At 42.2% G+C, this 25,271-nt stretch overlaps 1 protein-coding gene across 2 annotated transcripts in view; it reads right to left on the minus strand.

Annotated features, from left to right (window-relative positions):
- SYNE2 (spectrin repeat containing nuclear envelope protein 2) overlaps positions 1-25,271 on the minus strand; it is a 294,996-nt gene that overhangs the window by 37,874 nt on the left and 231,851 nt on the right. For both annotated transcript variants that reach the window (XM_078383714.1, XM_078383713.1), the window contains exons 91-97: positions 25,158-25,252; positions 21,485-21,719; positions 18,643-18,837; positions 17,065-17,190; positions 12,436-12,591; positions 6,014-6,172; positions 3,557-3,726 (exon numbers count right to left, since the gene is read on the minus strand). In XM_078383714.1, the coding sequence (XP_078239840.1) occupies positions 3,557-3,726; positions 6,014-6,172; positions 12,436-12,591; positions 17,065-17,190; positions 18,643-18,837; positions 21,485-21,719; positions 25,158-25,252 (1,136 nt within the window). The remainder of the gene's footprint in view (positions 1-3,556; positions 3,727-6,013; positions 6,173-12,435; positions 12,592-17,064; positions 17,191-18,642; positions 18,838-21,484; positions 21,720-25,157; positions 25,253-25,271) is intronic.

Consider the following 25,271-nt stretch of genomic DNA (forward strand, 5'->3'; position numbering starts at 1 on the left):
GGCCCATCCTTGTTTGATGCGCATCTATAGTCCAGCTGCTTTCAGGCCCAAACAGAGACACTGCGAACGGTGCAAGCCAAACATGTACAGGCACAATGGAAAAGGCTAAACAGTTCCGTGCAACTGGTGCCATATGGCAAAGCTGAGCTTCTCTCCATGAACTAAAAGAAGCACGTTAAGGACTAAATGGAAATCTCACCTGATTTGCCCATCTGTCTTGGGCCATTTATTGGTTTAAGGTGAAGCAAGTTGTTTACGGCAAGGCACTGCTTTGACCAGCGACTTTCAAACTGGCTCTGCCGATGCACTGAAATGTTTCTAATACGTGTCTGCCTCAATCATTTTGGTGATGCTGACTTCATCTAACATTTAGTCAAAGCCAGAATGGGTAAGCTCTGGACGTCAAGAGTCCATTTCTTTACTTCCAAGGGCTATACCGGCACCTCCAAATATAACTGGGAGTGGAAGATCTTATTTTTGAAAAAACTTTGGGTTATCTTTTTACCCTCTCTCTGCTAGAACAAGGTGTTGGCCAGTGCGGTACGCTTTCTTTTAGAGAGGAATCCCATTCTCTACTTGTGTGATTGATTCTTCCTCTTTCCGAAAAGGCAGGAGCAAAGATTTGGCATAGTAATGCTGGAGAGAAAATCAGGCAGAGATGTCTCTTTCTTTCTTTCTTTCTTTCTTTCTTTCTTTCTTTCTTTCTTTCTTTCTTTCTTTCTCTTTCTTTCTTTCTTTCTTTCTTTCTTCCTTCCTTCCTTCCTTCCTTCCTTCCTTCCTTCCTTCCTTCCTTCCTTCCTTCCTTCCTTCGTCTTCCTCTCTGTCTTCCTCCCCCTTCTCTTGCCATGAGCTAAGTGCCCTCCTTCATGGGCCACCATGAAATGGACAGGCTGCTTTTGCCAGAAATCTGAAGTGAATATATGCAGATTTCCCAATTTTTCCAATTAGCCTAAGTGCTTCTCTGCTTACCCCTCCTGTAGCACTTACACCCTCAGAAAAGGGATACAAAGGGAGAAACACACCTGTAAAGTACAGTGGTGCCTCGCTTAACGATTGCCTCGTTTAGCGATGAATTCGCATAACGATGTGTTTTTTTAGAAAATAATATGCATCGCATAACGATGTTTCCTATGGGCGATTTTCGCTTAGCGAAGTTTGGGACCATGCTTCGCATAACGAATGCGATTTTAGGTCCCCTGCTTCACTTAACGATGTTTTTTTTCCAATTAAAAAAGTGTCTTAGAAGGGTCAAAAACGGCTCTAAATGCTTGGATTCGTTAGAGGACCCCTTAAGTCATGTGCAAACCTGATTTGGCTTTGATCTGACTTTTCGTTAATTTTTTGTGAATTTTTTTTTGGCCCATAGGAACCAATGGACCTGTCAAAATCTGACAGCTCCATGCTTTCCTATGGGGGAGAAAACAATTTACAAAAAATTAACGAAAGTTCAGATCAAAGCCAAATCAGGTTTGCACACAACTTAGGGGGTCCTCTAACAAACCCAAGAATGTAGAACAGTTGCTGAGTCTTCATTAATTTTTTGTGAATTTTTTCTTCCCCCATAGGAAATAATGGAGCTGTCAGATTTTGACAGCTGTCAAAAGTTGGGGGGAAAAATTCACCATAAATTAATGAAAAGTCAGATCAAAGCCAAATTAACTTTTGCATCCGTTTTAGAGGGTGCAGAAGCTAATCCAAGCATTTAAAACCATTTTTGACCCTTTTATGACACACTTAATTTTGCAAAAATTGACTTCGCAAAGCCATTAAAATGTATTGAGTCAGCTTCAATACATTCCAATGGAGGATACATTGTTTCGCTTAGCAATGTTTCCTATGGGTTTTTTCGCTTAACAACTGCAATCCGTTCCAATTAACCGGTTTCCAATGCATTCCTATGGGAAATGGTGTTTCGCATAGCGATGGTTTCACATAGTGATGGTTTTTTTTGGAACCAATTAACATTGCTATGTGAGGCACCACTGTATTGCAAAAAGGGGGGGAAATTCTCTGCATCAAATAATGGCACAGACAAACCTGTTTTATTCAAACTTACTTCTCCAATGTTTGTTCCTTTCTTTTCTTTTTAAGGAAATGTGCTCCCTACCACAGAGATGAAAAAGTTGTCACTTTTTTTCTTATTTACCATGCCTTATGCTATAAAGCTTTCTTTATTTTCCTTTAACAAGGAACCAGACTTCACTGTGCTTCCTTGCTTATGTTCACCTGTGAGCATTGGGAGCACACAAATATATGATGGGATGGTGTCAAAGACACAGGTAGCAGTGCATAAATATTATAGGGAGAGGCTGAGATTTCAACTTGGGTCTACAATTTGTGGTAGCAATTCCATTGCCCGCCCTCTGTGTTTAATTTCTAAATTCACTGTGAGATACCCAAGTCAAATAGGTACATGTCAGTCCAAAATCTGAGGCCGTGTTGCATCTGAGTCTTGACAGAGGACAGCTTCACATAGTCTGTAGATTGATGAGCTGCATTTCAGTGCTAGAGCATTCATTCCATGTGCAGAAAGTTCTATGTCCACTTCCTGGCGTTTCTCCTGGGGCAATGAAAGAGCCTTGCCTGAAATGCCAGAGCGCTGATGCTGGTCACTGTTGATAATACTAGATGCACCGAGGCTCAGACTCAGGTTTTTATGTTCTAGGGTCTAACCAAGTGCCAGACAAGGCTAGGAAAGACTGCTGCCTCAACTTCTAGATAGTCGGTGGCATCAACACGGCCAGTACCGAGCAAGACAGATCAACGATCTCATTCAGTACAAGACTGTTTCCTTGCTGCTCAGCATATGCAAAACAGGGAGCTATAGTCAAGCAGCCACTAAGGTGGGCATCTATATGTTTCTCAACCATGCATTGTTTGCATTCATAATTTATTTTCAATTCTTTTTAAAAGCCCCTCTGGTTTATGAATGTGGGGATATTGTGCTTCTGTACCCATGGTTCAAAAAACCAGGAAATGGCCTGATAATCCTGTGCATTATCACACCCGCGTTGCCAGCAGAAAAAAGGATGCCAAGCATTACATAGTAAAGGGCAGCCTGAATGTTGACAACACCAATGGCAGCAGTCAAGATGGTCTACAGGATACCCTCTTCTGCTCACTACCTTTCACAAAGTGACACCAAGCGTGGGAAAATCCCAGAAGCTGACTCCTTTTTTTTTATCAGTTAACCACTTCTCACCCAATTGTTACAATTGTCAGGACTGTTTTTCAATAAGTGTGAATGGTGGGGCCAAATTTGGTGTTGAAGTGAGATTCATAGCTACTATTCTTTTAGTTGGCTTATGGAATGTTGAATACTGCTGTCAGCACAATATATTGGTGCCCAGGAGCACCAGTATATTGTGCTCTTATGGATTTGGCATTTCATAAGCCAACTCAAAAAATAGGGGTGGCCCAAACGAGAAACATTTTAGACAAAATGCAGTGGGTTGAGCACTTTACAAGTTGCTGGTTTTATATGGATTTACTGTACAAGTCATCAGTCCACATCATGTCCATCAATTCTCTACCAATTAGCTGTTTCTTTTCTTACCGTCCGCCAATGACATCAAAGAGGTGCTGCCAGCGGTCGTTAATTTTGTTGAGTTTCTCATCAATTTCAGCCACTCTTTTCTTGTTGCTGGCTTTCATTAGCTGGTCACCCATTTGCTTGAAATGAACTAGTTTGTTCTCACTGAATAGGTTGATTTCCTCCATACAATCCTAATGAAACATATTGATTGCAAATGTTATTCTTAGAATTCATGGTTTTTTAATGTTATTCATTATGTTATTTTGTTATCTTATGTTGCTGTTGTCAGGTGAAGGTATTAGCGATGATTCAGTTCTCTTATGTACACCACCCAGAGTAGTGAATTCTCAGAAATTGGGTGGTATAAAATAAAATAAAATAATGAATAAAAGATAGAAGGGACAAAACAGAGAATGCTTCATGAATAGAACCGTTGTATTTTGGGTGAATTAGGAAAAGATTGGTAGGATGATGAGACTTCAGCTCTGTTAGCCTATGTTAAAACTACAAGTTGATCACATTAACACAATCTGAAGTCCTGTAATTTTGTCTCTAAACATCATCCAAGACACATGGGTTTCACTTAACACATTATTTCTCTGAAATTTTGCTCGCAAACGCTTTACCTGCCTAGATGAAAAGATAAGAACATTCTTTCTGTGGACCGTGCTGCAAGAATGTCATGCTTCTGTCACACACACTAGCCAGAAGACACAACAAACTGAGCATCAGGCTTAGGAAAGAGATTTGTATATGAACACCTGCCAAAACATTTCCAGAAGGACCTTGGTTCCTACACCCTTCCATGCTGGGAGAAACAGAATTTTATTTACAAAACTGTCCCTGGTTGTCTAGTCACAGAATCAAAGTACAGGGGTGCCCCGTTCCGGATTAACCTTCACTTTGGGGATACATCGCTAAACGGAACGGAAAAGCCCATTGGAACGCATTAAACTTCGTTTAATGCGTTCCAAATGGGCCCAAAACTCACCATTCCGCGATGTTTCCCCATCCGCGAAAACACTGGGTATTCTGGCGGCCATTTTGGGTGTTCTGGTGGCCATTTTGGGCGTTCCGCAATGCGATAAAACATTGCAAAATCTGCATCGCTATGCGGATTCATCGTTAAACGGTGTGCTCGTTATGCGAGGCACCACTGTATTTAGCATTTGATTCCATTTTATTAAATAATTATGCAGATCAGCATCCAAAGCTACTTGTCATCACATATTTGGCCAGATCACATTTTCATACAGTACCTATACTATTCACTCATGGCCTAAAAGAAAACAACAATAAAACAGACAAAAAAAACATACTAACAATTCCTAACACAGAAGACCCAGGTTCCAACTATTTAGACACAGATGTTGTAGAGAAAATGAGGCTAAAATCAGAATACAGAAGTACCCCCTATCCATGGGATCAGTATCCACAGATGATTCACTTATCTGCTTCATGAAAATATTACATAACAAAATCCAGAAATGCACATTTATATGTATTCCCACAGTGTATTTACCAGAACTGGCCACTAGAAGGAGCCAGATCCCATGCTATGTAAAGGTTCCCCTTGACAATTTCGTCCAGTCGTGTCCGACTCTAAGCCAGTGCTCATCTCCATTTCCAACCCATAGAGCTAGTGTTTGTTCGCAGACAATCCTCCGTGGTCACGTGGCCAGCGTGACTAGACATGGAGCGCCGTTTACCTTCCCACCGAGGCGGTACCTATTTATCTACTTGGATTTTTGCATGCTTTCGAACCACTAGGTTGGCGGGAGCTGGGACAAGCGACAGGAGCTCACTCTGTCGCGTGGATTCGATCTTACGACTGCAAGTCTTCTGACCTTGCAGCACAAAGACTTCAGCGGTTTAACCCGCAGCGCCACCACATCCCTATGCTATGTATAGGTAAAGGTAAAGGTTCCCCTTGACAATTTTTGTCCAGTCGTGTTCGACTCTAGGGGGCGGTGCTCATCCCCGTTTCCAAGCCATAGAGCCAGTGTTTTGTCCGAAGACAATCTTCCGTGGTCACATGGCCAGTGCGACTTAGACACGGAACGCTGTTACCTTCCCACTGAAGTGGTCCCTATTTATCTACTCGCATTTGCATGCATTCGAACTGCTAGGTTGTCGGGAGCTGGGACAAGCAACGGGCGCTCACTCCGTCACGTGGATTCGATCTTACGACTGCTTGGTCTTCTGACCCTGCAGCACAAGCTTCTGCGGTTTAGCCCACAGCGCCACCACGTCCCTTTGTATAGCGTTCACTATTTCCACATTTTTTGGCATCCGCAAGGGTGGGGGCTTGGATTACCATAGTCCTGCAGTAGTTTAAACCTTAGCTTGCAATTCAAGTTCTTGAAACCTCAGCGCTCCAGGCTTAGCTCAATATGCCAGGCACTAAGGCCCCTTCCATGTCCTAAAGCTCTTGCCAGATCTTGACCTATCTTATGACAGACTAGAAAGTCTGCTCACCTTCTGCAACTTGTCTATCATGTCTTCAATGCTGATGTCTGCTGACTGAAGTACTTTGCTCTCCATCTGCACCAACCAAGTGCACAGCTCCTTATTTTTCTCATTGAACACAATCCAGGCATTGAGTCGATCCTCTATTTCCTGTTTGCGCAGAGAAACCTGTGGAAGAGAACATACATGACACCTGTCTTTTGTGCATCCAAAGAAGCATTGCCGTCATAACTCAGGGGCAAGAATGACTAAATATATCTGTTTCATTCCACAACTAAGGATGTCAAAAGGCTTCACTACAACATGCAGAATGCTGAAGGAATTAATTCCTATTGCTAAGAAAACGAAAGGTTTTCTTTTGGGAGTTAAAAAATGCAACCAGACTTATTAGGTTCAATATCTTTGAGTGTAAAGGTAGACTGGAAAATACATTATCTCAATTGGCACTGTTGTATTAGCAGACATAATTGTGTACTAGGAGCTACAACAAATGCTATTTTTTACGTATACAGAAAATACTGAACGTTGCATAACATGAAACACAAGCATAGGACTTCAGGTCCTCCTGTGATGCAGCTGCAAGAGGGAGACCGGAAGCTTTCACTTCTTCCAGATAACCAATTGTTGCTATGGATGAACCCAGACAAACAGTGGTTAGAATTAACTATGGTTTAGTAAAAACAAGCCATCTTTAAGCCATGATAAATAATTTTGGATAGCTTCAATAGATCATGGGTAAAAATAGGCACTGTCAGTTGTTTCAATGGATGGTTGAAGGCAGAGGTGAGAGTTTCTGATCACAGAATTATCCAGGCTGGTTTGAAGGGCTCTTCTGTCCCAGTTTTGAAGAGGAAAAATCACAAGAAATTACCTTTAAACAGCGAGAACCCAGAGAACATATTATACAGGCCACCTGGTCACAGTCTCTTTGTTATGTGACATTTTGATTGATTTGATATTAATGATTTTTATATACAAAAATTAGCACGTGCACATTTCATCCACATTACTGCCCCTCAGTGGAAGGAGAGATCCTGAAGCTGAGGCTCCAATACTTTGGTTATCTCATGAGAAGACTCCCTGGAAAAGACTCTGATGTTGGGAAAGTGTGAAGGCAAGAGGAGAAGGGGACGACAGAGGATGAGATGGATGGACAGTGTCATCGGAGCTAACAACATGAATTTGACCAAACTCCGGTAGGCAGTGGAAGACAGGAGGGCCTGGCCTGCTCTGGTCCATGGAGTCACGAAGAGTCAGACACAACTTAACGACTAAACAACAACAACACTGTCCCCTCCCCTATCTTTTGTGCATATGACTTTTAAACATAAGTCACCATCCTGTCTTCCCAGGGAGGATGTAACCTATAACTATAGCCCTTCTCCATGCTCATATGTATTCCCCCACAGCCTGATGGTGATAAGAACCCTGTCTCTGCGTTAAATCCCTGACCTCATATTGGCCCCTGAATGAGTCTGGCTCTGGCGGTCTTCCTATCTCTTCCAGCAGGAGCATCTGTCCTGGTAATTCGGTGACAGCTGCCCTATCTTGCTTTTTTTAAATGCTTATAGTGGCTCGGGCTTTTGCATCAATTGTTTTCAAACAATACGCCTCTGTTGGACACGCCAGCTTAGGCTTACCTCTCAGAAAGTAAGTGGGACATGCTAATTGCCCGTTTTTCTGACTAAAAACATGTTGTGGCTACCTATTTTTCAAACTTAACCATTTTAATTTCAAACTTTTCCTTGTTTGAAGGCTCCTTAATTTTTCAGAGAAACTCACCAATCACAAGTTAAAATTTCTGATAAAATGTGAGGGTAAGATTTAGGTACCAACCTCTGTGTTTGTACTAATTATTTGGCCTCGGGGGAAACAAGCTTCGGATATATATATATATATATTTTTAAAGCCCCAACTATAATTTCCAGAATCCAACTGTCAGTATGAAAACAGGTGAGGCAGGTTGGTATATTCTGGTATTTACAGCCAGCCCCTACCCCCCCCAATACATTTACAAGATCTGGTAGATCATTATTCTGTACCAGATATCGATCCTCCATTTATTCAGGGGGATTTAGATTTAAGGTAGAGCCATGAACACAATTATGCCTGATAAATTGTACTATTAGACTGGCATAGATTAAGAATAGCACAGAGTTACTGACAGAAAGATGCAGTGAAGTAAAGAAGGCCAAGGGTCACAATTTGTACAGACAAGCCAACAAAGGTAAGGAATGTAGCTACAGTGGTGCCTCGACTTACGTACTTAATCCGTCCCAGAAGATGTTCGTAAGTGGAAATGCTCATAAGTCGAAGCACCATTTCCCATTGAAATGCATGGGAACGGGATTAATCTGTTCCAGCATTTCAAAAATCATCATCATCATCATCATAAACAGAGCAAGTCCCACACTAGGACTGCAAAATATATAAAAAAACAAAAAACCCAAAAATAAACATTGGAGCAAGTCCCACTCTGGGAGCCTCTGGACCTTGTAGGGTTGCGTGTCCAGGTGGATTTGAACATTTTTATTTTTCAAAAATTACGGTGGCTGATGATGTCATGAGCCTGATGTGGCACAGCTGTGCAAACAGGACTTCAGCTACTATATTTCCCTGCATGTTAAAATATTAAAATATTATTTTCTTCACATAACTAAAAGGTTCCTGGCGAATGGCTACCAAACAAACTTTATGAGGATTTTTAAAAAAAGATAAACAAATAACATATACTCCTGACATGTATTCCGTGAAGGATGATGCCTCAATTCAAAGAGAACAGATCACCTCCATCAAGAGTAAGTACGTTGCATGGAATAACTGTGGTCTTGATGCGGATGCATGTTGCCAGTTATACTGAAAAATGTATCAGGAAAAGCCCTGTAATGAATGCCCTGTAATACTTAGGGATATACATTTCATCCCACATCTATTCCTTCTTTCTGCTGCAGGAACCATGCATTTAAAGCAAAAGACAGGACTGAGTAGCTTGCACTCAACGCAAGGCACACTCCCAACGCACTATACTGCAAATTTAGGTTAGGCCATAATGAAATGTGGGCATGAGAGCCTGGACTAAAGACTATACAAGAAAGAGGAGGATGGCAATCTGTGAAAATTTGTAATCAGACTCTGAAGGACAGAGGACAAAAGCCTTCTTTCTTGCAGTTTCAGCTTTTCAAAAAGCTTGTGATGCGCAGTGACTGAGAAACATACATCTCTAGAATGTGCAAGATCACCCCCTTGCGAATGTGGTTTCTGCCATGCTGGTCACAGGTAAGGTAGTTCCTTCTCAGCCTCAGCCCTCCGGTGCGCATTGTGGGGATATTAATAGAATGTTCTAAGGTGGTTGTGGGCAAAGGAGGGCCAGACTGAAGCATAATAATTGTATCCCATTAAGTCAATTCTGTAGAGAGTACTCAGAGGTAATTTACCACTCCCTTCTCCTGGGTGCGCCCTGGGAATGTCCAAGGTCACACACACTTCCCGCAGGAGGCCCAGTGGGGGAATTGAACTTCCAACCTCTGGCTCTGCAGCCAGAGACCTAACCTGCTGAGCTATCTGTCCAGCTCTACCCAAGACTGCAACCTTTGTAGAGTGTCGCCCAGTAGAGCCAAACGTGAGGAATACCAGAAGCTACGGTGAAACAACACCTGGAGTAGAATGCATTTGATCTTACGAGTGCGACAGATACATGCTAAGCACTGTCATCATCATCATCATTACCACCACAACCCATGGCTTGGACTAAAGCAGTATTTTCCTATAAAAGATGTGTCTTTTTATTTCCATCTCCAGGAGCTTAGGTCATCAACCCCCATCTAGCACATCCAGATATTTTGGATTACAACTCTCATCGTAGCGATACTAAGCTGACTGTAATTGAATGGGCTGGGTGCGGGCGGCTGGCCCACACATTCTCTTCTTCACAACACAGGCACTAATATCAGTAACAGTGCCACCTGGGTCACATTTGAATGATCTTTTCAACCAGTAACATATACTGTATGTATTTATTTAGCATAGTTCTACCCCGCCTTTCTCTTTAAAAAGGATCCAAAGATCATTAAAAGTCAGTATTTAAAGGTAACACAAGTGTGTATACAAATACTAAAAAAAAAACACCAAACAAATGTCAGTCTAAGATATGGTAAACAAAAGCAATATTACAAATACAAATTCAAAGCAGCAGGGTTGATTTAAAAAATCCCACTCAGGCAGTCATTCACTGAGGGAAAGCTTGCCTGAAGAGACAGGTCTTTGCCTGCTTGTCGAAGGACAACAAAGATCGAGCCAGGCTGGCATCCAGTGGGAGGGAGTTCCAGAGTCTGGGAGCAGCCATAGGGAAGGCCCTCTTCTGTGTCCCCACCAAATGGGAACATCATCCATGCAGCACAGTCTTATTCATATCTGTTCGTATGTCACTGTGAGTTCAGCAGGACTGATTGCCAGCTGGGAATGTGGAAGACCGTGTAAGCTTATGGAGCAATAAGGCCCATTATATGCAAGATTTGTGTGAACTTATTTTTAAAAAAGGATTTTTGTGTACCAACTTAATGCGTAAGTTAATTTATTTATGTTAAGATTTTCTGGCACAGTTTTCAGGGGATTTATGGGGGAAAATATAAAAATAAAACCACTCATTAAAAACACAAATATATTTAATAGTCTTTGGGGTGGGGGAAGGATCTTTGCCAAGCACCAAGTAAATGGCACTGCTGCTTCCAAGAGGGTCTTTTTTGGAGAGGAAATTTCAGAAAGGAGACTCAGGTCATTGAAAGGACTCTCCTTCTGGCCACAACTCATTTTTTTTTGTTCTAGAGCCTTGGAAATAAAAAAGATATGGTTCTTTGAATCCACCCCCCAGTCAGGATGGGCATGGCCAGGATGACTGGGTGTGCTAGTTAGGAGCTATGATCCAAAAAAAAGGATTCCTCCACCCGCCCCAAGCTTTGGCATTCCACCCGATGGGCAAACCTGGAGGAAAGCCTCTGAAAAGAACTTCAGTAGGACTGCTGGTCTGCAGCGGCAGAGAAGTGTGTAGCAAGACACACCCAATCACAAGGTGCTGCTCACACAATGGCAGTCAAGCCCAGCCAAAAGCTACAAGTGGCTTTAGAGGCACATTGGTAGGAATGCAAGCAGAAAGTGTGACATGTTTATGACCCCAGCCTGGAGTGCATGCACAGGCTAATCTCTCTCGCTCTGCAATTAAATTTGAAAAGCTCAGAGGCCTTTGAAAATGGAGAGGGGCTGTCACCTGAGAACCCTGCAGACACCCCACCCCCAAACCTCTACAGAATTATTCCTCCTTCCACTCCAGGCCATTTCCAAGCATTACATTTACAGTTACATTTTGAACAAAGACGCCTGGAACTGTCCTTTTTTTTAACCTTTTGTTTTGTTCCAAGGCATAGTCTTTTGTGTTGCCAGTAAAAAGTTTCCAGACCATCTGGAGAATTGGGGGGGGGGACCCAAAACAAAACCAAGGAAGGAAGGAAGGAAGGAAGGAAGGAAGGAAAAGAGGCACTATGAAAGAAAGAAAGAAAGAAAGAAAGAAAGAAAGAAAGAAAGAAAGAAAGAAAGAAAGAAAGAAAGAAAGAAAGAAAGAAAGAAAGAAAGAAAGAAGGGAGGGAGGGAGGGAGGGAGGGAGGAAGGAAGGAAAAGAGGCACTATGAAAGAAAGAAAGAAAGAAAGAAAGAAAGAAAGAAAGAAAGAAAGAAAGAAAGAAAGAAAGAAAGAAAGAAAGAAAGAAAGAAAGAAAGAAAGAAAGAAAGAAAGAAAGAAAGAAGGGAGGGAGGGAGGGAGGGAGGGAGGAAGGAAGGAAAAGAGGCACTATGAAAGAAAGAAAGAAAGAAAGAAAGAAAGAAAGAAAGAAAGAAAGAAAGAAAGAAAGAAAGAAAGAAAGAAAGAAAGAAGGGAGGGAGGGAGGGAGGGAGGGAGGGAAGGAAGGAAGGAGCGAAGGGAGGAAGGAAGGAAGGAAGAAAAAGTGGCACTATGGAAGAAAGAAAGAAAGAAAGAAAGAAAGAAAGAAAGAAAGAAAGAAAGAAAGAAAGAAAGAAAGAAAGAAAGAAAGAAAGAAAGAAAAGAAAGAAAGAAAGAAAGAAAGAAAGAAAGAAGGGAGGGAGGGAGGGAGGGAGGGAGGGAGCGAAGGGAGGAAGGAAGGAAGGAAAAGAGGCACTATGGAAGAAAGAAAGAAAGAAAAAAAGAAAGAAAGAAAGAAAGAAAGAAAGAAAGAAAGAAAGAAAGAAAAAGGAAAGGAATGAAGGAAGGAAGGAAGGAAGAAAAAGACTCCCAAATAGCACCCCATTAAAGCCCAGAAGCTCTCTCTCTCTCTCTCTCTCTCTCTCCCCAAGCACCCACCACCAGGTAGCATCTCCTTCTGCTAAAGCCGGACTGTGGACAGCTGCCGGTCTTTGTAAGCCACTTACTCGGAGGCAGAGTTCTTCCCACTGTGTGTGTAAGTGCTGGACTTGTTCTTTCAACACCATCACATCTTCTGCGAGGAGGTAGCGGGCGAGATCAGCTTTCCGGGTGCCAAGCTCTTTGGCCGTTTGGTTCCAGCTGGCAAGCGTCTTCTCCAGCTCCTGCATTGGAAACACCAAGGGGGGTTTGGATGAAAACAGCAACTCTTTCAGACCAGATTCCTGGGATGTGTGGGTGAGTGAGAGAGAGAGGGAGCCAGCGCATGTGTGTATTTTTCTCCTCCAAATCTTTGGGTTAATCCTATGATTGGCCTGGAAGAGGAGGAGAGAGGAAAGAAAGGGGGAGGAAAGAAATCTGCATATCGGAGAAAGGCCCTGCCTCCGCCCAGGGGCCCAGAGGCTTTGGTTTAGCAGCAGCTGTTTGGATTCTCCATGTCTTGAAAAGAATGTGGGGAGGGGGACACAGAAGGTTTCCCAAGCTTTTAACAACAGAAATTTTCTATGACACTTCCAGGTTTTAAAAAATGCCTGGTGTCACCCTGTTTTCTGCAAAACGTTGGCTAGGGTTCAGGACACTGTGTGCAACTGAACAAGACTGGATTTCAGGGAGCCTAGAAGCTAAAACGTGCAAGCCTCCGGGGATTTATTGGAAAAGTTACTTCTGTTGGGATTTAATGGGGCTTCGTGAGCTCTGAGCATTTGAACTTTAAAAAAAACTATATAAAAAACCACCCCAAACCACAACAAAAACTTTAGAGCCGGGGGGGGGGGGTTTGAAGAGTTGGTGGGGTTTTCAAAAGTGTAATACCTGTAATTTAAAAACATGGGCCGGTCAAACGATCAGCCATTCCAGGAGACGCCTGGTGTTGCAACAGGGAGATGGGAAAAAAATGCAGGGTAATTACTGAAAATGTTGTGGAACTTGCTTTTTAACAGAACTGTGTTTCACTGGTATTTATGTGGCTGGTTTGCTGTATGACTGACTTTGCCTAGAAACTGAAGAATCCTGGCCCAATGCAAGGGACTGGCAGATGCAATCCAAAGACAAAAGGGGGGGGGGGTGGACCCACACTTAACTGTGATGGTCAATTAGGAAAAAAAGGTACTATTGTACTGCTTTGTTGGGATGCTACTTTCTGGTTTATTTTCTTCTTTACAGAATGACAACTCACAATAAATGTGGGGTAAGGAGAGAGCAAGGAACTGCCTATACATTTCAAGTACATAGCCATAATTTAAAAATTTCAGGCTAGTTTCAGGGAAGGTTTTATCATATGTGGTGGACTTGTAGAGTAGCAAAGCAATTTTGGATAGGTGTGCATGCTTTGTTACAAAAAATATTGCTTTGTAAGGTTCCACTAACCCCAGAACTGTTTCTATCGAGTATTATACCAGACAATATAGATAAGACAAAGAAATAGTTATATACATAGTCACTGCAGCCAGAATGCTTTATGCCAAGAATTGGAAGAAATCGGTGATACAAGAGGAACTTAATGAGAAGATACAGGAAGCGGCAGAAATGGATATTTTATCAAAAGTGCTGAAGGACTGTCCAATACAAAAGGCAACTGAACGATGGGATTTATTATATAAATAGCTCGAATCACCAGATAGTACTTAAATAATATAGATTAAAACTAGGATGTAAATGTAAGTTATAACCTGGAGGGCAATCATATAGTAGAAAAGCAGAAAGTCGAGTTGATACGGCAATATGAATAGATTGAATGGCAGTACATTTTGTGTTCTCCTCCCCCTACTTCCCCCCCTCATATCCCCCCCTTTACCTTCTGTATCCCCTACCTTATCCTAAATTGCTAATTAAAATTTTTTTTCTGGCTAGTAACCCTTTGCTGATTTACACTTGCATAAGTGAAGTGGGGTAAATTGTCACTAATTAATGGGTTGCTGGTTGCATTCCTAGGTGTTTGCTCAACTCAGAATGCTGTGACTTACAACGCCATTGTACAGTGGTACCTCGCTTGACGACATTTGTTCCAGCGAAATTGCTGTAGAGCGAAAACGTCGTAAAGCGAAATAAAAAGCCCATTGAAATGCATTGAAAACCATTCAATGTGTTCCAATGGGCTGAATACCTGCTCGTCCAGTGAAGATCCTCCATACGGCGGCCATTTTTGGGTGCCTGTCTTGCGAAAAATGCCTCCTAAAAACAGCGGGGAGCCATTTTGAGCAGCCAGCGGCCATTTTGAAAACCTGATGATCAGCTGTTTTGATCGTCATGATGCGAAGAATCGGTTCCCGAAGCTGGGAACCGATTGTTGCAAAGCGAAAAAAACCTATTAAAACATCATTTTGCGATCACAATTGCGTTTGCAAAAACATCATCGTGAAGCGGATTTGTCATTATATGGGGTAATCATTAAGCTGGTCACAACTGTATTTGTAAAAGTATGAAGCAGCAATTGGATTCTGTCTTCTGTGTATTTTTTCTGGAAGCTGTCAAGAATCTTCTCTGTAAGTGGCCACAGCACTACAGTTAACATGGACTGCCAGAAAGGCAAGTGGGGACTACATCAAGTCAAACCTGAACTCTTCTAGAGGCCAGAATAACAAAACAGAGGCTATCATACTTTGGGCGCATCAGGAGGAGACAAGACTTGCTGGGAAAGAGGTTAGTGCTAGGAGCAGGAAAAGAGGAATGCCGAACATGCAATAGATAGACTCAATAATAGCGTTGCATTTGGAAGACCTGAGCAGGCCTACCATTTTGGAGTTTCATCATTCACAGGGTTGCCATATGTTGGATGTGACTTAAATGCACATAACAATAACTCAAAGAAATCATCATCATCTTCAAATATAAAATTTCCAAAAACTTGACAGATAGAAGACTTTTAGGACACATCTATATTTATTTATTCCAGCCTGAAACAGGGAAACTTTATGTTGGTTCCAAAACCACAGCATCCTGGATACATCTTTATGTTTCCCCCCCCTAAGGTCATGAGGATTCAATCCCCACTAAATAAATAGTAGGCAATATTACACCATTTATTTAAAAACATTTTAAAACCTTGTGTACCACCAAGTATTATTCAGTTAATTTTATTTATTTCTGCCGTCTGCCTACCAAGAATTATATGAAGCATGAGACTGAGCAGGGTTACAATTGGCTTTTATAATTTTAGTTGGCCTTTTACAGTTCCACAATTGCTGGACAGCTGGTGATTCTCTGTATAAGAATGTGAGGTGTAATCTGACACCAGCTACATCTTCCAGTGTCTAATTCATTCAGTCTGCGAGAATCTATCTTGCAGAACCCATGGCTGCAAGAATGGGCCCAACTTTTCTGTGCCCCCCTACCCTCCAAACCCTTTTTGTACCCTTTTTATACATTTTATCCTGATGAAGATTATCTGGAGAACCTGCTTATCTTCATGGCATTCTGGTGGTTCCTAACAAAGGAATCCATCTCCTGAGAAATCTATATGTGGGACAGGAAGTAACAGTTAGAATTGGATACAGAACAACTGATTGGTTCAAAATTGGGAAAGGAGTACGACAAGGCTGTATATTGTCTCCCTGCTTATTTAACTTATATGCACAATACATCACGCGAAAGGCTGGACTGGAGGAATCCCAAACCGGAATTAGGACTGCCGGAAGAAATATCAACAACCTCTGATATGCAGATGATACCACTCTGATGGCAGAAAGTGAGGAGGAATTAAAGAACCTCTTAATGAGGGTGAAAGAGGGTAGCGCAAAAAATGGTCTGAAGTTCAACGTAAAAAAAACTACGATCATGGTCACTGGTCCCACCACCTACTGGCAAATCGAAGGGCAAGATATGGAGGCAGTGACAGATTTTACCTTCTTGGGCTCCATGATCACTGCAGATGGAGACAGCACCCATGAAATTAAAAGACGCCTGCTTCTTGGGAGGAAAGCAATGACAAACCTAGATAGCATCTTAAAAAGCAGAGACATCACCTTGCCGACAAAGATCCGCATAGTCAAAGATATGGTTTTTCCAGTAGCAATGTATGGAAGTGAGAGCTGGACCATAAAGAAAGCTGACCACCGAAGAATTGATGCTTTTGAATTGTGGTGCTGGAGGAGGCTCTTGAGAGTCCCCTGGACTGCAAAGAGAACAAACCTATCCATTTTGAAGGAAATCAACCCTGAGTGTTCATTGGAAGGACAGATCCTGAAGCTGAGGCTCCAATACTTTGACCATCTCATGAGAAGAGAAGACTCCCTGGAAAAGACTCTGATGTTGGGAAAGTGTGAAGGCAAGAGGAGAAGGGGACGACAGAGGACAAGATGACTGGACAGTGTCATCGAAGCTACCAACATGAATCTGACCAAACTCCAGGAGGCAGTGGAAGACAGGAGGGCCTGGTCCATGGGGTCACGAAGAGTTGGACACGACTTAATGATTAAAAAACAAGAGCCAAATAAGTATGCTGCACCCCCCCTCACACACACACACACAACAAACCAAAATCAGCCAGTGAACAGTCTGATGGCTCCTGTAAAATGAACAAGTTTTATTTGGCATATACCTCTGTAGAGATGCAAAATCTTGGCTTCCCGGGGCAAAAGGAATAATCCATCAGTCTGAAAAGCTAAGGTAGGGAAATAATTGGCAATTCAGCATTTCATTACCTCAACATCTTCTTTGGATGCTTGCAGCATATCATGCATTATTGGAAGAGGATCTTTTATTTTTGCCTTGAGCTCTTGCAGTCCACCGCTCAGCTCTTCCACACACTTTTTACAGGATTCCCAAGTCTGTGATTTCAAATTTAAACAGCTGTATTAATAATAGCTGAAAACATTGCTTAAAAGCATAGGCAAGGCAGATATCAGTTAAGCGTAGAAAAAAACCTGCTGTCTTCTTCACCACTAGCGTCGCTATGTGTTCTACTTTGCAGGCAACAGTCCTTTATTTTAAAAAGTCCTCCGTATGAATAACTGCCTGATAGAAGACTGAATTTAAAGGTAGCTGGCCCAAGTTCACTCAATCTTCCATCCTTCCGAAGTTGGTAAATTGAGTACCCACCCACCTTGCAGTGGGGGTGGGTGAGAGGGCACTATGGGGTAGTATTTAAGCAGCATACTTTTGCTTTGCTTTCTTTCCACATGGGCATTTTTTACCTAAAAAGGAGGAACAAAACGGTATTTCTAAACACTCACTGCCTGGCTGGGGATCCCCTATAAGAACCCTAAAACATCCCCGTTTTCAAACCAATTTTCTCCAAATTCCAGCAGCCGATATTTTGGCCTTTGAGGAATTTCAAGAGCCAGCTAGGCAGCTAGAACAAGGGAGGTTCGGAATAAAAATAAAACAATTTTTGGTTAGTCAGGACTATACCATCTGCCACTTCAAACCATCTTCTTTGTTACCTCTGAGTAGAGGTGGGCAAGTGGCTGCAGAAGTGTTTCGTGGTTCAGTACCCTTGAAGGTTTGCTCCCTCTGGCCAGCGCCCATCCGGGGGCAGCACTCCGGCTTCCCTCCTCCCTGCCTCTTGAGCGGGCATCCACCAGAGGGGGCAGAGCGCCCAACCACAGTTTGTGCCCATCTCTACCTCTGAGTCTCAACCCTAATCCCCACAATATCTAGGGATAGGGTTGTGAAAGAATCAATTTCCCCAACAACAATAGCTGAAATCCTGTTATGTAGCACATTGTCACACTAGAGCAGGCCCACTGAATCAGTGGGGATTTTGTGTATAAACTCTTATGTAAGTTCCGATCCATTGATTCAAATAAGCCCACTTTAACTGGGAGCTACTGTGCCTAAAGTAAGTCATGACTAGAGTAGGTCCGTTTGAATCAAGAGAACCTATGGAGGAGTTGACACCCACCAAATCCCCTACTTTAGTGCAATTCACTAGGCTAAGTAACAGGATTTTGGCAATTGCTGGGCAACATATTGCAATACGAAGTACTGTCGAACAGTTTGGTCCTGAAAGGCCAAGAATGCTCCTGATGGAGATCTGGTCACCACAACTGTTTGCATTTCTGAAATTTCATTTGTGGTAATCAGGACTGTCATGATAAACACTTGCACTTGAACATTTACCACTATACCACTTCTCATAAGGCTAGTTGTGCACCTATGAATGTACTGTACATCCAACTCTGTTGCATTTCACTATGAGTCAAAGGTAACGTGGAATGATAAGAATAACTCTCACCAGGGTTTCTTACCACCAAAGATGTCTGAATTCTACAAGATACCTGAATGGTGTCTTGAAGCTGCTTTGCAATCTTCTCCACCTGAATTCGTGTGGTGTCCCAGCACTCTTGTAGCTGGTTCATCTGTAGCTGTATGGCTGTTTTTGCTGCAGGAGACGCCACATCAAGTATTTTTCTCCCAGTTTCCAAGGTCAAGGAATATCTAGTTTGCCACCTCTGAAGAAGGACTTGTTTGTTCTTTAAAAAAAATATGCACAGACCTTAATCATATAATATAAAGAGAGATTAGCACAAAACCTGTAAAAATGCTTGGGCATTTTTGATTAAGAAAGACTCCTTTTACAAAAGGTAAAGGTTCCCCTTGACAATTTTTTTGTCCAGTCGTGTCCGACTCTAGGGGGCGGCGCTCATCCCGCTCTTCAAGCCATAGAGCCAGCGTTTGTCCGAAGACACTCTTTCCGTGGTCACATGGCCAGTGTGATTTAGACACGGAACGCTGTTTACCTTCCCACCGAGATGGTACCTATTTATCTACTCGCATTTGCATGCTTTCGAACTGCTAGGTTGGCGGGAGCTGGGACAAGCGACGGGTGCTCATTCCGTTGCGTGGATTTGATCTTACAACTGCCAGATCTTCTGACCCTGCAGCACAGGCTTCTGCAGTTTAGCCCACAGCGCCACCACGTCCCTTCAGCGCCACCACGTCGGTATTGGTGCTCAAATCTGGCTTCCAATTATTTAAAATCTGCAGATTTCAAACATTATATACGCTTATTTATTTACATTTTGATCCTCACACTTTCTCTAGAGACTTCAAGACAACAGGCCAGGCCCAAGATGAAATAACTCATTGAGAATCTGATGGCTGAAATCAGGATTTGACACCAGATCTCTCCAGACTAATTTCTATGTTCATTTCATGTTAGGGCTTGCTCTTTTATTATTTATTATTATTTTATTTTATTTATTTGATTTATATCCCGCTCATCTGGTAAATCTATACCTGCAACTTTTAATTTTTCCTAGCTTTATTTTCTTTTTCAGTGAGTCCTATTTTCTCATTATATGCCCATAATGGAAACTCTAAAACACAGTTTAGCATTATGTCTGAACGATCTCCAAGCAATAAATAATTTTTACGCTGTAGAATTGGGGCTGAAACTCAGAGAAGAGCAATTCATGAGGTTCTATGGATAATAGACTCAGATCTTCAAATATATATCCATTCCATTAAAATGTAATATGGAGAGATGCACCACAGTAAGGCTACAAAATAAGGTTGGGGAAAGCTCAACATGTCTTGCACGTTGTTTTGGTTTTAAACTGTGCAGATTTTGAGTTTTAAATTGTTCAGGTTTGAGATTTTCATTTGCATGCTGTTTCTCCATTCAAAGATTGTGTGCACATTAAGAAGCAGGAAACGTTACTGCTTACAACTATAAATTTCATGATGTCCAAACAGTATGGCCAGCCAGTATCCCTGCTGGCAAGGATATTTGGGGAATTGTAGTCCAAAAGGTGCGTTAAACCGCAGAAGCCTCTGGGCTGCAAGGTCGGAAGACCAGCCATTGTAAGATTGAATCCACACGACGGAGTGAGCTCCCGTCACTTGTCCCGGCTCCTGCCAACCTAGCAGTTCGAAAGCATGTAAAAATGCGAGTAGATAAATAGGTACCACCACGGTGGGAAGGTAAGGGCGTTCCGTGTCTAGTCGTGCTGGCCACGTGACCATGGAAACTGTCTATGGACAAATGCTGGTTCTACGGCTTGGAGACAGGGATGAGCACCGCCCCCTAGAGTCGGACACAACTGGACTAAATGTCAAGCCAAACCTTTACCTTAGTACAAAAAAAAGTAATGGTTTTCATCTGGGATCTTGAAATACAGAAGCAAACCTTCCAGTCAAAAGTACATGTGAAAAACATCTTAGAACTGCAGTACTAGAGGGGAACCCCCCCTCTCACACACAAATCACATATCAACAAGTAATTTGATTCTATAAACAGAGCATTCCTGTTTAGAGATGGGATATTCATAGTTATCTCTTGGGGGGGGTGGAGATTACTATGAATACTGCCACCCCAAGTGACTGCAACCGTTTTACCCTCAACCCCCCAGAACCAGGCCATCCTCTTACCGAGTGTGCCTCCCTCCACTGTGACCACTCAGCGACTGAGCAGGCAGACCTGTTATCCTGCTTCCTCTCCAGAGTGGTCAGCCGTGCAGGGAGGCAGGGAAGCCCCAGCTGGGCTACTTCCTCAATGGGCACAGTGCGGATGAGGATGGCCGTGTGTGCCATGTGGCAAGCAGTAAGTGAATCGCCTGGTTCTGGAGGGGAGAGTCAAATGGCCCAGCTACCTGTGGTGGCGATCTTCGTATTCGTCTGCCCAGGGAAACAGATACGAATATTCCATCTCTACTCCTATTTCAGTAAGAAAATTCCCTACTTAGTTCAATAAACAAACCACAACACTTTCACTTACAAACATTAATAAATGTCCTGTCAGTAATTTAGTAGGCCCAGTAACAATTTTTCATTAAACTGATAAAAAACACTTACTAGAATGTATACATTAAAGAAACATAAACTATTGAGATAAATATATGTGAAACTTGACTAAAGGGACTGGATTTGTTCCTGTACAAAAATCAAATTATTGTTTGAAAGATTTGAATACTTTGATGTCAAGTAGCATTTAAATTTTCTGGATACCTGCTTTTTTTACACACACACACACACACACACACACACACACACACACACACACACACACACACACACACACACACACACACACACACACACACACACACACACACACACACACACACACACACACACACACACACACACACACACACACACAGGAACAAGGTTTCTAACCTTGAAATCATGACTCAGATTTCTGACTTGGTGCAAGCTATTCTTATCCTGGTTCTTCATGACAACGATGAAGATATTTGTATCTGTGAGGAATTTTGTGAGGTCCTGCAAGGAGGCTGTGAATTTCTGCCACAGCTTTATGAAGCCATCGATCTCCCTCTTTCTCTTCTGAGCCCTGTGGATGATGCTTTGCCACTGCTCTTTCAGCCTGGTGAGTTTGGAGATAAACTCAGCCCTAAAAGAGTGAAAAAAACCCAGATACATTAGTATAGTAGCTAATGGGGCCACATTTGTCACTGGGCAGAGGGAGAATGATCTCAGGTGTTTCAAAAGTCAGCCAATTGTTAAGCCTTTTCATACCTCATTGTTGTTGTGGGTTCATGGCAAGCCACGAGGGAGAGGTATTTGAAAGTTAATCACCCTTGTTATTCCCAACTCAGGGTGTAACTCGTACATAGCAAGAAAATTGCAAATGGACACTCTGTGAAGTTGCACCTGGGAAGTCGGGTTTCCCTGGTAAATCTGCATGAACTGGCCACACAGGGAAACAGGAGAAAACTGACAAACAGCCTTATTTGCAGCTTGTTTATATAGCTCTCCTGCAGCACTTGTGATTTTCAGGAGACATGGCTACAGGAGAACTAAATGACGATTATTCAGAGATACAGTGGTGCCTCGCACAACGATTGCTTCATACAACGATGAATTCACACAGCGATGGGTTTTTTTGAGGAATTTCCCCCATCGTTTAACGATGTTCTCTATGGGGGAATTTCACTTAACGATGTCCCTTTTTGCTCATTTAAAAGTGTCTTAAAATGTTTGAAACCTGTTTTAAATGCATGGATTCCATAGTGCACCTTGTGAAACATGTGCAAACTTAATTTGGTTTTGTTCTGAGTCTTCATTAATTTTTGATGATTTTTTTATTTTCCCCATTTAAATCAATTGAATGGACAGTTCAATTCATTTAAATAGGGAAAACAAAAAATCACCAAAAATTAAGGACGACTCAGAACAACACCAAATTAAGTTTGCATAGGGTTCAGGAGGTGGGCTAACAATTGCAAGCATTTAAAACCTGTTCCAAACATTGTAAGACACTTAAAAATGAGCGAAAAGGGACATCGGAAAAGACTTCAAAAGCACTGAAGCCGGCTTCAGTGCTTTTGAAGCTCTTCCGTTTTCGCTCATTTTTAAGGGTCTTACAATGTTTGGAACAGGTTTTAAATGCTTGCAATCGTTAGCCCACCTCCTGAACCCTATGCAAACTTAATTTGGTGTTGTTCTGAGTCGTCCTTAATTTTTGGTGATTTTTTGAATTTTCTCTCAATGGAATGCATTGGACGGAAAGTTCAATACATTCCAATGAGAGAAAATTCAAAAAATCACTAAAAATTAAGGACGACTCTGAACAACATCAAATTAAGTTTGCATAGGTTTCAGGAGGTGGACTAACCATTGCAATCATTTAAAACAGTGTCCAAACATTGTAAGACACTTTTACAGGAGCGAAAAAGGACTTCGCAAAGGCATTGAAATGTATTGAGTCGGCTTCAATACATTCCAATATAGGAAACATTGTTTCACTCAACGATGTTTCCTATGGGGATTTTCACTGAACGATGGCAATCTGTTCCAATTGGAACGGATTAACCAGTTTTCAATTCATTCCTATGGGAAATGGTGTTTCACAGAACAATGTTTCACACAACGTTGATTTTTTTGGAACAAATTAACATCGTTGTGTGAGGCACCAGTGTATAAGAGACAGTCTTTGACTGGTACTATATAACAGATACAAGTTATATACAAAAACCTAAGTATCCGTTAAATACCAGTGTAATATGTATACTCTTCCTAATATTGTCATTTTCTGCAGCTCTGATGGTGTTATTTCAGAGATTTATTTATTTATTTATTTATTTTATATCCCGCCTATCTAGTCGATAGACCACTCTAGGCGGCTTACACTCTGCAGCTGATTATATTTTATACAATTCTGCAGTATTGTTCTCAATGCCCTGAAGATGATGGGGACCACTGAAATGTGTTTCATCCACGGGTGAGTTATTTCTATTGCTAGATCTCTGTCTTTTGTTATTTCTTCCACTTTATCTTCCACTCAGGTATCCCCAAAAATTGTGATGTCAATTATCCAGACATTTCTAAGTTCCGTTACTGTTATGTCGAATATAATAACGCTCAAGGCTGTTTTCTTACAACTTCTCTACCTGATATTCCCACGGAGGCTTGGATGATGGCAGATTATATATACAGTGGTGCTCCACATAGCGAGGTTAATCCATTCCGGATTAACCTTTGCTATGACGAAACATCGCTAAACGGTACGGAAAAAGCCATTGGAGCACATTAAACTTAGTTTAATGCGTTCTAATGGCTTCTTTACTCACCGTTATGCGATGTTTCCTCATTGCGACGCCATTTTCGCGCCCTCGGTAAGCGAGGGCAGGGCGCGAAAATGGTTGCGGCGGCCATTTTGGGTTGCGCGGCAGCCATTTTAGAACCGCCGAACAGCTGATTGTCGGGTGTCGCAATGCAAAGATCGGTAAGTGAAATGCTTACCGGTCTTCGCAATGCGATTTTCGCCCATTGGGGCCATCGGTAAGCGATCGCATTAGCGATCCCAAAAAACGGATCGCTATGTGATTTCATCGTTATACGGTGCGCTCATTAAGTGAGACACCACTGTATATATATTTACACAATGACCAGTGTATTGATTTTGCAACTCTATTGTGTCTAGCATTGTAATGTGTCTGTGCATTGTTATTGTGGTGTTTGTTGTTGTTTGGCTGCTGCAAGGACTGCTAGAACAACTGTGTCCAATTACATAATATACGGAAGAATTACAAGCATCATCTGGATCCAGTCATCCCCAATCTAGTGTCTTCCACATATATGAGCCCAAACCAGCACTCACCCAACCATATCCAGTCAAGTGCATTCATGTTGGCTAGAGATGCTGAGAGTTACATTCCTACATGTCTGGAAAGCCCCCAGGCTGGAGAAGACTATTCTAATGAACACAGGCATGCCCATGACAAGATCAAACAACTTTTATGTCAGAATCATGTGCATATGTACTCAAAAGTAAGTCCCATAAAGTGTAAAGCATCTTACAGGTATATATGTATAGCAAGAGTAGGACTCCTCAGCTCCTGGCACTGAATCCTGTCTCTCAAGATTCCAATCCTGTCTTCTCCCTGCTCAACAACTCCATCATTTTGTGGTTTCCTAGATTTTGCACTCACTCTTTCTCATTCTAAAAAGCTGAAAATGGCTCGTCATAAGGTTTAGTTCCTGAAAGTTAAGACCTTTAAATTAAAGTTAGCCAGCACTCTTTGGCTGGCTAAAAGAGAGGACCCACTCTTTTGCCTTTTGGCCTCACATGCCCAACGAGAAAATGTCCCCTCTCAAGAGCCTTTCCTAAATTGAATTCAGTGTTCAGGCTGAAAAAAAATATGTTCTCCACCCTTGAAGTTTGGGGCTCCATTCTGCCTCAATTAGATTTTATTATCCAGCTCGAGGACACACTCTTCCTTTACAACCCTGAACCTCAGTCCCTTAAAAATGACCATCTGGACTGAAGCTTGGACGGTGCCTCCACCAATCTGCCTCCACTTCAGGAGACACAAGGAACTGAAATTACCTGTTTCCTGCCTCTCCTTCTTCCGCCATGTGCAAGGCTTTAGACACAATGGCATTAAAAACCTGCTGATTGACAGAAATCTCTGCTTGCAATATCTGTAAACATTAAACGAAA

Source organism: Pogona vitticeps, chromosome 1, assembly GCF_051106095.1.
Source record: "Pogona vitticeps strain Pit_001003342236 chromosome 1, PviZW2.1, whole genome shotgun sequence".
NCBI lineage: Eukaryota > Metazoa > Chordata > Lepidosauria > Squamata > Agamidae > Pogona > Pogona vitticeps.